This window comes from Lates calcarifer, linkage group LG10 (assembly GCF_001640805.2).
Source record: "Lates calcarifer isolate ASB-BC8 linkage group LG10, TLL_Latcal_v3, whole genome shotgun sequence".
NCBI lineage: Eukaryota > Metazoa > Chordata > Actinopteri > Centropomidae > Lates > Lates calcarifer.
In genome coordinates, this window is record NC_066842.1 from 4377367 (window position 1) to 4391101 (window position 13735).

Consider the following 13735-nt stretch of genomic DNA (forward strand, 5'->3'; position numbering starts at 1 on the left):
TTATACTCCTTAATCTTAAAGTGACGTGAGGATATTCAGTTAACTATCATTCTAGACAGAAAATTAGCAAATTCTAGGAATGTGTAGCATTTCTAAAGATAGCTGGAGTATCAAAACAGCAGCAGATATTTTTTTGTTATTCCACTGATGAATCCATCAACCAATTATTTCAGCTTAATCACACTAAAATCCACCACAATACCCTGTCAAAGTGCAGTTTCCTGCGGCTCCTCATGATTTCCTTTATAAAAACTATAACTGAACATGTAGCACAATTAATTTTTTAGTATCTTATTATCCTGTATTTTAAGACATGCTAATTTCACACACTTTCATTAAACCAGACAGAGCCACACAGGGTGTCTGCACTCTAATTCAAAACATCAGTAGGATCATTTTTGCAGTTGACAGCAGGGTGGCGTGACGTGCAGGGAAACCATTCATCAAGCGCCCGACCAAAGAGAGGCAGACATTACTCAACCTGTGCTCATGATGTGTGAAGTGCTGCACATAGTACCTGAATCACTTGAAGCCTCTAGTGATATGTAGAACAAGCCTAGTAATGGGCAACCACCCCCGAAGAACAAATTAGTTCCTGCTGTCCAATAACTGCTATACTTGAGTGACAACAGGTGCTGTACCGCGTGGTTTCAAACCTGCCCGTCTGCTGCTCGCTAACTAACGAGCTCTACGCCACATTGTTAGCTGACACACTGTGTTGGGCAAAGATGTGAGAGTCACTGTGGTTTAAAGCACATTCGTATATTGTGATTTATTTTCATTTTGTTCATGATGCGATTAGTGAATGACCCACAGACAGCACACGCTAGGCGATTAATGCTCACAGTGTGTTTTCATGCAGACGTAGTTGCTGTTTTTAGCCTCAAACAAACTGACTCACGCCCTGTGATGAGACATTCTGGGTTATATGTGTGCTACATCAAGTGTTGCTTTTGTGTTTCCTTTCTCTTTGCTCAGTGAGGGTTTCCCTCAGCACAGAACTGCTGTCAGCAGATGATTCCCTCTTTAAAGCAGCCCGATGGCACAGAATGAAGGTTTTTGAAAATGTACTGGGTTACTGTAAGTTTCACACGTGTGACAAAGCATCTCGAGTTTAAAAATGCCATTTTTTACACTTGAAAATGGAGCAGGACATCTGCAGAATTTTCTTCTTATGGTCTGGAGCTAGTTGTCCCAGCTGTTTGTACCATAAAACTTTAAGTTATGACACATCATACACACAAAGTCTTACATAAGAAATGGTTAATAGTTAGTATATATTTACCTAAACTCAATATAAGATGTAGTTGTTGTGTTGTTGTTATAGTGAAAAGTAGATGGTAATATCAACCAAAATTGTTGTTGAAAACCAGTTTAGGAGATCACTAGTTTGAAACTAGTTTGAAAGACCTTGTACAAAACCTCTGACAGTGAAAAATAATTCAGCAGAGATAACGTAAATATGATATTTATGTTTGTTTCATGCATTAAAATGCATTTGTTAGCCCCTAACCTAACTCCAATTCCAACTCCTCCTACCCTGACTTCAGCCTCAGCCCAAGTGTGACCTTAATCTTAAAGCCAACACTTAACCCTACAAATAAGGGAAGTACAAGAACACACACACACACAGAAAGAGAGAGAAACTGAGGTTTATCTGAGCAGCAGCTTGTCAGTGACTCATCCAGCAGAACAACTTGATGTGCCTCAAGCACATGAAAAAAAAAAAAGAATTATCTAAAATCTAAAAGTTTTCATTTACACCTGGTGTGTTCCAGAAATAGTGAGCTCACAATGACACTAGCTGAGCACATCAACCAGATTTCCTTCGTAAATCTGTATGGGATTCAGTCGTTTCTGACACCGATCGGCCAATCAGATCTCTGCATTTGGCTGTTTGCGTATGAAAGTTATGTAATTCTGCCTGTAGATCTTTCCTGCTAAGGTTCAGGAGCTTTTCCTCTAATACAACAGCTTCCAGGTCTCATACAAAACAACAAGTTTAAATCTTCCAGTAGCATTTTAAAAAAACAAAAACACAGATATCTCCTGTTAATCAGCTCCTGTCTCTGCTGCCGCCACTGTCCTTCAGTTTACCGACAGCCACCAGCAGATGAGGAGATGCTTCATCTCCACAGGATCCCTTGTCTGGGATAATGGAGCCGCTGTCGCCTGACCCTCTCTTGGCCCCGCATGTAAATATTTGTCATTCCCTGCGAGCTGAAGTGCACCGCTTCCCCTCCTTTGGAAAACAAACCTATTATTATCATCTTTTTTTCCTCCCACCCCCCCCTCAACGCGGTGAGGGGAGCGTTTTGTGGCTTGTTGGGCGTGTAAATCAAGATGGGTTCATCCTTATGTGATGCTGTTATATAACTGTGGAAAATGGTTTGAAATTGCCACATAGGGACCGATTTGGAATATTGTTTCACATTTTTACCCCCAAGATTCATTAGGTTGTTTGTTTATGAATTCTCAGAGTCACAGATAGGAAATATATCACAGATCAGTCAGTCAAAGAAAAAAGAAAAAGAATAATTAATTGTGGTTTATTTGACTCACTGTTATTCACCAGTGTGATTAATCTCGGACAGACATTCTGAGAACTGGAGTGATCTTTTAGAGGTTTTTCCTTATGTTTTAAAAAAACTGAAGCTGGGTTCAGTAGTATTTTATTTGCAGGGAACATTTAGGAGAAATTAATTTCTTTAATTGCCCAGAGTTAAACTAAAACTCATATCTCATCCATTTTCAGAAGTCACGTTGATCGCTTTTAAGCCATTTACCCCACTTAGCAGAACAAGCTCCATATTAATGATTACCACACAGTGTAACACTGCAGTTATTTATTCTAGTCTACATTTACAGCTAATTACATCTTCATCCTCTTTCCAAACTGAGGGTGATTTATTTGCTGGAGAGTTTTGAACTGGTGAGCTTCCTCTGCAACCAGCAGCTGACTGCTTTTACATTGTTATTCCACCTCAGCTGACAGATGATGACTGAATGTATGTATGTGCATTTAAATGTGTCTGTGTAAGTGTGTGCATTTGTGCCCCATAAGTGTAAAGCACTCGGTGTCTTAAACAGATATAGATGTTGTCCTGGTGACTCTGTTTAACCATTTTCATTTGTTGTGTTCTTTAAATTGTAAATGTCCTCAGTTTCCATGTGCTATAAAAGAAACCTCATTAGAATTTTTCCCTTTTCTTCTTTTTGTTCCTTTAATAAAAGTGGCAGTTTACGAGGAGTTTATGCTCATGTCATCACACAATCTTCCTCAGCTTTTAATGAGACCTTTTTCTGACCTTAACAAACCTGCATATTGATTTTCTTTAGTAAACAGCTGCCCTCCATATGGTTTGATATCGGATTGGATATAATTGAAGTTGTGGCTTTTTAACAATTCAGTGCCGTTTCACCAGCTCTGGCTCACAGCTGAAACCAAATACATGGCTTGGAAGATGTTGTGCAATGATGTTGGTTGATGCTGTCCAATGATAAACAACTGTTTTGAGTGTACACACAACCACATTGCTTCTCTCAGACCGGATTAACCAATATTCAATACCAGTGCAGTATCCCAGTGTCTCCAGCGAGCTGTTATTTCCCTCAAACTGCAGATAAGAGAGAGAGTCAATGAGGAAATATCAAGCGTCATTAGAGACCCTTTCCCTCGTGTTGACTCAAAGCAGAGTTGGCTCTTGTTGCCATCGACCTGTCCACTTTCAGAGAGCTTTGACTCAGGTGCAGGACTCTGGATTGCCCCCTTAAGCCTGGCTTAAGGGGCTCAGAAGTGTGGAGGAGTGTTTGTTTGGTGCAGCCCGTTGTTAAAGCTGTCTCCCTGCCAAGGGGAAATGACGGGTTAAACTAACAAGCGTGGAAACCGGCAGTTATCAATGGATAATTGACCTTGAGTACACTTCATTGATTTTCACTGTGGTGTTTCTCACCTGGGTACTGCAGTTTCCTGTGGTTATTGACATTTTAAAACGTGGTGATAACAGGCTTTTATTTCAGAGAGTAGATGTGTGGATTTTATTTGCATGTATAGGGGCTCAAATGATAATTGTGTAGGACTGTAGATGACATTGTTAAATCACATACTGAATGGGTGCCGGGACTAGTCAAAACAGTCCAAAACCTTGGACTTTCCTTGGCTTCAGACAGGATATTTAAGGAAAAATACAATACCAGACTGTATGCAGAGATTTTTAACATAATTGCTGTTATGTTGATTGCTGTTTGGAGGAGGGGTTTAGGTAGCACTGTTGGTTACAAAAAAGTAATCTTATACTATAACACGCACAAAAGAGAAGTAGGAATTATACAAGAAGAGGACAAGGGTGGTGCAGGCAGTTCTGTCACTGTCCAAACAAACAGTTCGAGTGATTTATGAGCGATCGCTTCCTTAATTTTCTACTGATTAAGCATGTTATTTCTTGTGGAGGAGGAAAAGATGATTATGGTTTTCTCATATAAATCACTTTAAGCTTTAGTCAGCAGCCTTCCCAGATCTCAGACAAGTACTATCCATTTGTACCTTTCATTTTTATATCAATAATGAGTGACTGCTATGAAAACAAATAGTCAATTTAGGTTGATTTCCTCCTAGCAAGTCATTTCAGAAGCAAGGTACTGATGTTTCTCTGCATATACCAATCAAAAGAGGTGAATGGCCTCTAACTTGTCTTGGACTGTCGGTGTGAAATCGATGCACACACTGGTACACACACATGAAATAAACTGCAGGGTACTTGATTTTACATCATTCCTGTTTCAGTTACTGGTTCTCTTTGCATATGTTTAGTCCTCTGTCCTCTTAGAAAAAATGGTCTCTGTCTTAGCTTGGTGCACACAGTACAGGCCTGTAATCAAACCCAAACACTAATCTCCAACTGTAATGTTACTTTCCTTCCACAGCACCAGGATGCAGTCTCTCCAGGTTGACTCTGTCCAGCGCTGGATGGAGGACCTCCGCCACATGACGGAGGTGGAGTGTATGTGTGTCCTCCAGGCCAAACCCATCGGGGTGGAGGAGGACTCCCAGCAGGGAGAGCTGATTGTGGGCTCCGGGGTCGGTGCAGGGGACCACGTGGCCAGGAACAACCTGCAGACGCTCCTCCGCCGGGCGCTGGTGGTCAGCACGGAGCTCGGCAAGATGTTCCAGCGGCTGGAGAAGGGACGCTGGCAGAGGGTCCACAGCACCGCCGTACGGGCAAACTGCCACGTTCGATCTCTGGTGCACGAGTACAGCGCCGCCCGAAGCACACCACCTGAGATGCAGAAGGTGACGGCCGATTTCTGAAGTGGTGGGAATGTGAAACCAGTTTTTAAAGTAACAGAATGGAAGTCACAAAGAAAAGGAAGATGTGTGCTGAAGTGAAAAACTGATTTAAAAAAATATGCAAATCTGATTTTGAAGTGATCAGGTCTTTGTTGATGACTAATCATCAATCTATCCTGGTTTGTGTTCACACTTTTGATCTCAAAGGTGTCCAGAAAAACCAGACTCAGGCAGATGACAGTGTGATATGTTCATAAAAAGAGAAAACAGTACAAAATTGCAAAAGGCTGCAGGTGTGTTTGGTTTTATTTAGCCCTTGTTTAACCAGGTAAACCCACCTAAATCTTCTTTTCTCTGTTTTATCACCACTTGTTGCAGTATGAGAAATCTTTGCTGGAGAAGTGCATGGAGCTGACTAATATCACAGAGAGGTAACTTTCTAAAAAGCTAATACACAGTCATAAGTAAAAATATTAACAGTGAATTGATGTGTAACAAGTTAAACTGCTCTCTCATCCACAGGTGCCTTCACACTGATGATGAATTCTTCCTTAAGTCCATGAGAGAGGCCATCCACGAGATCCTCACTGATGTCAGTGATTCGTTCAGCAACATGATTGACATGGCCTTAGCTAACGAGATCCGGGTATGTCAAATGTAAACATACTGTATTTATCTCACCTTGACGATATTTATATTTCCTGATTGTGTTGAATTTCTCCATGTCACATGAAGGTGAGTTAAAGCCATGTGTGATGCATAACAAAAGACAATGTGAATCAAATGCTGTGGCCTTCACAGTCACCTGTCTGTACACCACACCTGGCTTTAACATATGGCTTTAATGGACACAACCCAACGGTTTTCAAGATTAGTTAAGATGGAAAAACAGTGAAGCAGCTAATGGTGTCAAAAATATCCAAAGTGAGGACGTTTTGCTTTGGTCTGGTCTCTGCAATGGACTGTTTAAGGGTCTGAGCTTGGTTTTTAGGTTAAAGTTAGAATTAGGTGTTTGTGTTTTTGTGGGTGGCAGTGAATCAACTGAGGTACAGTTTCCCATTTCCCTCAACTATAAATGGTCGAGTAGAAATATAAACACAGGTTGAGCATTATGTGGGCTGCACTAATGGAGGATTACGTCATCTTTGTATAACCTAGAGAATTAAGGTAAGTAAGTGGAGGACATGTTTATTATTTCACGCTAATGAATCCATGATTACTCTCACGTAGATGATGGATGATTGAGTTTCATGTCTTAGATGTTATACAAAGAGTAAATGACTGTAGGAAGAAAAGTTTATATTTATACAGTATGTTCTCATTGTGTAATTATCATGGTTTACAGGTTAAATTATTTCAATATTTAAGACAACTCTACATGAGTTAGCCAGCACCTACAGATCTCTAACCTCCAAATAATCTTACCCTACAGAATGAAGGATGGATTTTTTTTATTTCCTTTAGTTTTTTTAATGTGGAGAAGTTGATCATTTCTGACTTTGGCGCCACCCAGTGGTAGCGCATACTAAAATGAACAGGCAACAGACTTTAATTTTAAAACATTAAAATGTTGTGCAACATTGTTTTTAAAAGCACATTTGTAGTTCACGATTTAAAAGGGACTCAAGGTTTAATCTTCTCGCAGGTCCTGATCAAACAGATTGAATCATCGGACAGCGTTCACACCATCGGCAGTGCCATTAGCAACCTGCTGTCCCTCACACAGGACGGACCTCAGCTCTGCAGCATCATTGCCAAGGTACTGTGGGCATACTGGTGGAGTCAGTTATACCGCCTCGGTCGTGGGTTTGATTTGAGTGGTAATTAAATGGGGACCACGAATATCCACTGGACTGTATCTGTTTGAGATTAATCCACCTCCACTGACGCATTTGATTGTGCTAAAACCTGTGAGGTCTGAGATCCTGACGTCAGCGACAAGTCAGCAGTGTGATGTATTATATTCTTCACTGAGTTTTTTTTGGCTGAGGTGACTTCATTTGATATTACATCCCCACCCCTTGCTTCTCTCTAGCCACACCCCTGTTATGATCTGCTCCACCTCATCATCCACACCAGCAGACCTGCAGCTATCTCTTTATACATGCCTCTAAAAAGCTATTTCATTGTGAGATAAGACAAGACAGACCAGACAGCAAGTCTCAGTTGGCCATTAGTTAGCTGGCTGCTTCCAGGATACTCTTGATAAGTCTTCCTGATAGCCCACACACACACACATAGAATAACACACACACATACACATCTTTGCTCCCAGATTGTCAGATCAATTGTGTCAGCTCCCATTAGGAGTAAGCACTGATCACAAATGCAGGTTGTTCAGGCGTCTTTACCTCTCAGTCCACTCTACCTTTCTCAACTCCCTCTGTAGCGCTGCTGGCCGAACCCTCAGAGAGGAAAACCTGTCTGCCAATGGCTGCTAATGAATACCCAATACAAAACATCGTCCACCTGCCATCTGGATTAATTAGCTTCCACCCGCCTGTCTGTCACACTGTCACATACACGCTCTTTACAGTAATGCGCATCATCTGGCTCATATCCGAGCCATTCACTCATTATCATTTTCCGCAGCCTGCTGACTTTACTCATGCTCTTGTTTTGAAGAACAGCAATTAACCGTTTAAATGCTTGGGTGGGGACCTGATGTTTCTGCCTCCTCCATCTCTTTGCCATTGTTGCTGTTGACAGACAGCGTTTAGTGAGTGCTGTGCTGAGAAAGGAGGCAGGTTAAATGTGTGGTATTGAAGCAGACAGAATGATAAATAGAGATGAATCATTGTGTACATATCCAGACGGGGGTTAAACAGATTTGTAGATTTTAGGTTGTATTACGTCGGTTTCATTCTGCTGGATGCAGGCAGTAGCATCTCCTCAGGGAAAATGAGAGTAGTGTGACATAATTAGGCATTAACACCCATCCAGCTTGCATGATTTTGTTCGTCCTGCTTGTTATTTGTTTCTAATACCTCAGGGTTGTTGTTTGATTGTCCCATGGGTTTTGTAGAAGAATTTAAAAAACATTGGTTTATCATGGAGGAAACAACACTAATGAGAGCTGTGAGACTGAACCAAAACTGTGATGGACCATAAAACCAAAACAATGAGCTGAAAGTCACTCTAAACTAATTAAAGCTGCAGAGTTAAGTAATAATTCTCTGTGAGAAACTCCTTTAACATGCAAGTGGTCAGTTGTTAATATAAAATCATTGAATTTGGCAGCTCTAAATAAGCTAAATTAGGTTTTGAGAGAGAGCTAAATAAATCATGTAGATGAGTTATTTAATCTGTTTGTATATATTAAATGTATGTGCGGCAAAACTGAAAAGAGGAGCACAGATGATCTTGAGATGTTCCAAAAAGAGGCATTAGATGTACAATCATTCATCTCTAATGATGAAAACTCATGACTTCAAAACATATTGAGTGTTTTATTCTCAAATTCTTTTAATTGACAGCTTGTCAGACTGTGAGTAATCACACAATCGTGACTGATTTGTCACAACTGAATGAACTGCACCCATCTGGTATATCAAGCAGGTCAGAACAAATCATAAAAATGATTGTCAGACACCATCCATGTCTGCCTCTATCTATTACAACCCACATAATAACAAAACAAACAAAAATCTCTTCAGTATTTGTTCCTTAATCCACCAAAGCAAGTCAAGTGTTATATTTGTATCACAGGATAAATGCTTGTTAGACAGATATTTATATTTTTAGGGTAAATTATAGTCTTATTTTCACCTGTTCTGCGTGTCTTTGGACACCAACACACATATGCAAACTCCATCCAGAAAGGACCAAGGCAAGGAAAAATGTTATATGAGCTGACAGTGTTTATTACTGACCCATGTGCCACCTCATAAATCAAACAGCAGCTGGAATATTGGAGAGCAACTGTGTCATGATGCACAAGCAAGTTTGCTGTCTCAGTGTTTACCTACTGTCATGATGGATTCTGATCTAAACGTGTCCATGTTGGCAGACTCTTCGTGTGTGTGTGTGTGTGTGTCCTTGCTCTGAAGGCTTTCGACTGCAGGGTGTAGGAGAGCGTGATGTGGCAGAAACTCAGGCCTGGCGAGAGTCAACGTGTCATCCAAACTACGTGGGTAGAGAGGGAACAGATATTTAGAAATAAAACTCCAGAGGAAAAATGAACTGTGTTTTTTGGAGCAAGCATTTATGGTTTAGCTTCAGACAGAATCTTCCACCAACCTTTCACTGACCACGGTCACCGCATTTTTTTTTTTTTTTTATACCAGCAACCCTTTTATTTGCAAATAAAGAAGTAAACTGCCTGCAACCTCTTGCGATTCCAGAAACTGCAGGCTTTGTGTGAGCGAGTACAACAGACCAGAGCGCAGAGTTCAGTTCAGAAAACTATGAGATGGAAAGAAATTACACGCTGTGTAGGCCTTTACATGCAAACACACACGGATAGAGAGGCATTTTTAGACGAGTAGTCAAGTTTCACATGATGATGTTAGTGCAGCAAGTACCAAAATGCATGAGTGTGAGAATAAACGCGTTCTATGGGCTTCGTTTAAAGGATGAGGATGAAGTCAGTGGAAACAATAGAACTGCAAGTTGTTTGACGGGGAAGGGAAAGGAACGACCGACAAGCCCAACGATCTGTGAAAAGGAAAAGCAGGAGAAAGTCTGTAAAGAGACAAACAGAGGCGCTTCCACCAAAAACTGAATTAAATTGTCTGGTAGTCAGACTGGAGCTTTTATGTTTCTTCTGAGACATTTCTGGGGGTGGTTAGACAGATGGTCTTAAAATGAAAAACTTCCACAAGCTGTCTCATTTATTGCTGGTAATGTGCAAATGACCAGGTCTAGGGCAAAATTAGGTGCATGACACAATGATGAAACAAATAGCGATTCAGGTAAAGAGGTGAAAAGTCTAGTCTACAGCCATGCCAGCATCTCATTTAAACTATCACATTTCAATTAAAGTCTTTGTCCACCTTAAAGTCTAAATGATTTTAACCAAAGATCTAAAGTGCAGAGGTGCATTAGACCATTCTTATATTCTCCACAGATTCACTCTTATTTCTGAAAGCTAAAGCAACATTTGCGTCACAAAAAAACAACAGGATCAACAGCCTCTTCATCAGCCTGCGAGCCTCTCTGGAGTTTCAAAAGGTTTACTGAAAACTTTCTGTCGGTGCTGGCAGTTCTTCCAGGCATGGCGGACCAATATTGTGTAGGCAGCGAGCAGGGAAGAGCAGTCAGGCTAGAGGGCAGGATGATTAGCCACTCCAAGCCCCAGCAACATGGCCTTAGCAGCGTATGAGACATGCCAGCCCAGTATAATGGCCTTATTAGGATAATGGTGGTAGTTACCGGCTTCGTCTTCCTCCAGGTAATTCTATCTATCTGTGCAGTGAATAGAATTCAATACCTGCAAGTGTTTTTTGTCAGCGGGGTGCTTTAGTGTAGATGTGGGGCCAATACAGAAGCTATTTCTGTTTGTTTACACCAGCATAATCCAACAGAAAATACTCAGCTATTATGGCTAGCAAATCATCTTTTCTCTGCTCAGTGTTTTCCATTCATGAAATATGTATATTTTGGCTGTTTTTATCTGACATGATAGATTGTGTGAGCCATTTGATAGGCTCTGTGGTTGGCAGGCTCGCTGAGTAAAGCTGGCCAAATCCATCGGTCATTTCGGGTCTCCTAGACTCTTTAAAACCAGCATGCTGCCTTTGGCTTAGGTCTGCGGGACTTGATGGATCTCACAGCACAGTCTAGCAAGGAGCAATTTGATCCGTCATTTTGCACAATCATGTGTGCTTCAAGACAAGAGCTGATTATGACGTGTGGTGTATAATTTGGTGGCATGAATCCTAATGTCAGGTCTGCGAAAGTCTCAAGAGAGCTGCAGTCTCAATGGAAGTTGTTTTCCCAACCTAACCACCCTTTTCTCCTGCATTAGGAGAAAGATAACTGCACCAAACACAGTCCTCTAGACAAATAAACAAATCAAAAATTTGCATATGTATGAATGTGACATAGAGTACCTCATTGGGTGGTGGTGCTGGATCTTCTTAATGGAAAAATTCTTACAAACTATGGGCTCTTCTGTTCTGTTAACTCCAAAATCTGCCACTGTCTTTACCTTAACAATATATGAATATGATATATGCAGTACAACAGTCATGGTGTGCCTGTTAAACAGCAGGACTGGATTAACACACACTTAGCTACACCCTGCCCTGCAGTCTTTTATTATATTTTGAAAACATTGCTTCGTGAAAATGTAAATGCTGCAAATAAATGAATGAAAAATAAAAGACCAGGTCCCTTGGGCTAATACATATATTCACACATAACATGGGTGGGTTTACATTAGATGTTAGAGGTTACTTTCACAGTTTGCGCTCAGAAAATAAGTATACATATTTATTAAAGACACACAAACAAAAAAGTAGTCTTGTTATTCATGCCAGATTAGTCCATACATTGCATTTTCTTCTTTCACAGGAAGGAGCTGTAGTGGCCTTGTTCAAGATCTGCAGGCAGGACCGCTTTAAAGACCTCTACGCTCACGCTCTGAGAACGGTGGCATCCATCTGCTGCGTGGAGGAAGGCATCAACCAACTGGACAAGGTAGATCGATCTCCCTCTCTCTCTCTTAGAACCAGCTCTTCACCTTCAAACAGCCTTTTGATGGTCGGTATGAAAGTGAAACCTTCTGCTGCACCACTAATGCTGCCCTCATTTAGTTTAACTGAGTATGTAGCAGGGACAGAGCCCTCTGATTCACAGATTAATTATACATAAATGAGCCCTGGTTGGCTTATAAGGCGCATTTTCATCTGTAGTTCATGGCCAGATGTAAAAAATCAGGAAGAAAATGATACATGAGCACTAAACCAGACTTTTTTTGCAATAGAAAAATGGGTATGTGGATGAGGCAGACAGAGAGAGGGAGAGAGAGATGACATTAATCAAAAGTAAGTAAGTACAGTACTTCCAGTAAAATACCTTGGCTAGCTCCAGTCCAGACAGATTATGTTTACACTGATCAGCTGAAAGTTGTAGCTCAGACAGGCAGTTGTTCCTCTTCCCAGCAGCACAGTATATTCTGTCTAGTACACATCCACCTTCCATGTTATGACTGGGTGGCTGTAGTTTGTTTTCACAGGTGATTGTGCGCCAACAATGGCAGCAAAAGGAGGCCTGGCTGCACAGGCGTAACAATAAGTGTGTTTAAGGAAGCGAAGGATCATCATCAGTTGAATGAAAGATTTAGCAGGAAAACAAAGCATTTATTTCCTTTAATTAGAATTAAGTAATCTATTCATTCTGAAATCTGAAATATCTATAGACTCGTTTTAATTTACAGTAACATTTTATACTTGACATCTTGCCTCTCGCCCAGTGTCCCTTAAAAATAATTGGTATAGCTAATGGATGCATAGATGGAAACACATGCTACAGATGATTTTAACAGCTACTACAGGCAGACTTGATTGTAAAATGCAGTGTAGAAACTGGCAGGGATTGCCAAGTTTAACAGCAACACTGCTTTTGTTTATGTAATATAATGAATAATTGATGTTACATGTAGCTCCTTTATATTTTTACATTTAGGAGGCAAAACTTGACTCACACCGGCTCTATGTATTTATTACTTTACTACTATTTTTGAAAAACTTTTGACTGCATCAGTTGAGTTTTCCGGCTTTCTATTTACAGCATTTGATTAAATTTTCATGAATGAATTCATAAAGTTCAGTCACCTCAGGGTTTGGTGAACCGCCACTGAACTGTCTAACTGTGTAATTTTAGAATTGGAGGCAGAGAGAAAATAAGCATCATGCTGCGTGAGGTTAAGTATGTGTTTTTCTCTGTTGGCAGAATTATACAGTACGTACACAAAAAGACAAGTCATGATTTACAGTGACCTCTTGACCGTTGAGCTGACAGGTCAAACATTTAGATCTGAATGACTTCTCTTGGTGTTTGTGTATGTAAAAGAAGAAAGGGTGGGACAGGCAGAGAGGAAACTAAAGCTACATCTCTCTTTCTTTGTCCTTGTTTGTTCCCTATCGAGAATTCAACCAAAATAAACAACAGACGCACCTGTGTCAAGCGAGCGTTTACAGAGAGACAAATATAACCTGATTCCGGCGAATAATGATGCCACAACGGTGTCTGTGTTCACATATAGAGCAGCTGGGACAGCATGAATCATCCAAGTGTGAAAACTTTTTAACGGGAACCAAAGTCCGCCCCAGATTAGCAGCCTCGTCCCGGGAGAGAGGCTGTCAGGCAAGTCTACGCTACCAACCGCTCACTGGCGATCGCTCAGGCTTGAGAAACACAACTGTCACCGTTGAAGGGTGATCGAGAACAGGGGCCGGTACGCACCAGCACTGCTCATTGGTGAATATACAGCATACTTCTTAG

General features: G+C 40.9%; 1 protein-coding gene across 3 annotated transcripts in view; it reads left to right on the top strand.

Moving 5' to 3' along the window:
- The window catches only part of LOC108894929 (INSC spindle orientation adaptor protein), a 43817-nt gene that overhangs the window by 23645 nt on the left and 6437 nt on the right, over positions 1–13735 (top strand). For all 3 annotated transcript variants that reach the window (XM_018693567.2, XM_051073350.1, XM_018693566.2), the window contains exons 3-7: positions 4924–5290; positions 5666–5718; positions 5810–5933; positions 6933–7046; positions 11804–11929. In XM_018693567.2, the coding sequence (XP_018549083.1) occupies positions 4924–5290; positions 5666–5718; positions 5810–5933; positions 6933–7046; positions 11804–11929 (784 nt within the window). The remainder of the gene's footprint in view (positions 1–4923; positions 5291–5665; positions 5719–5809; positions 5934–6932; positions 7047–11803; positions 11930–13735) is intronic.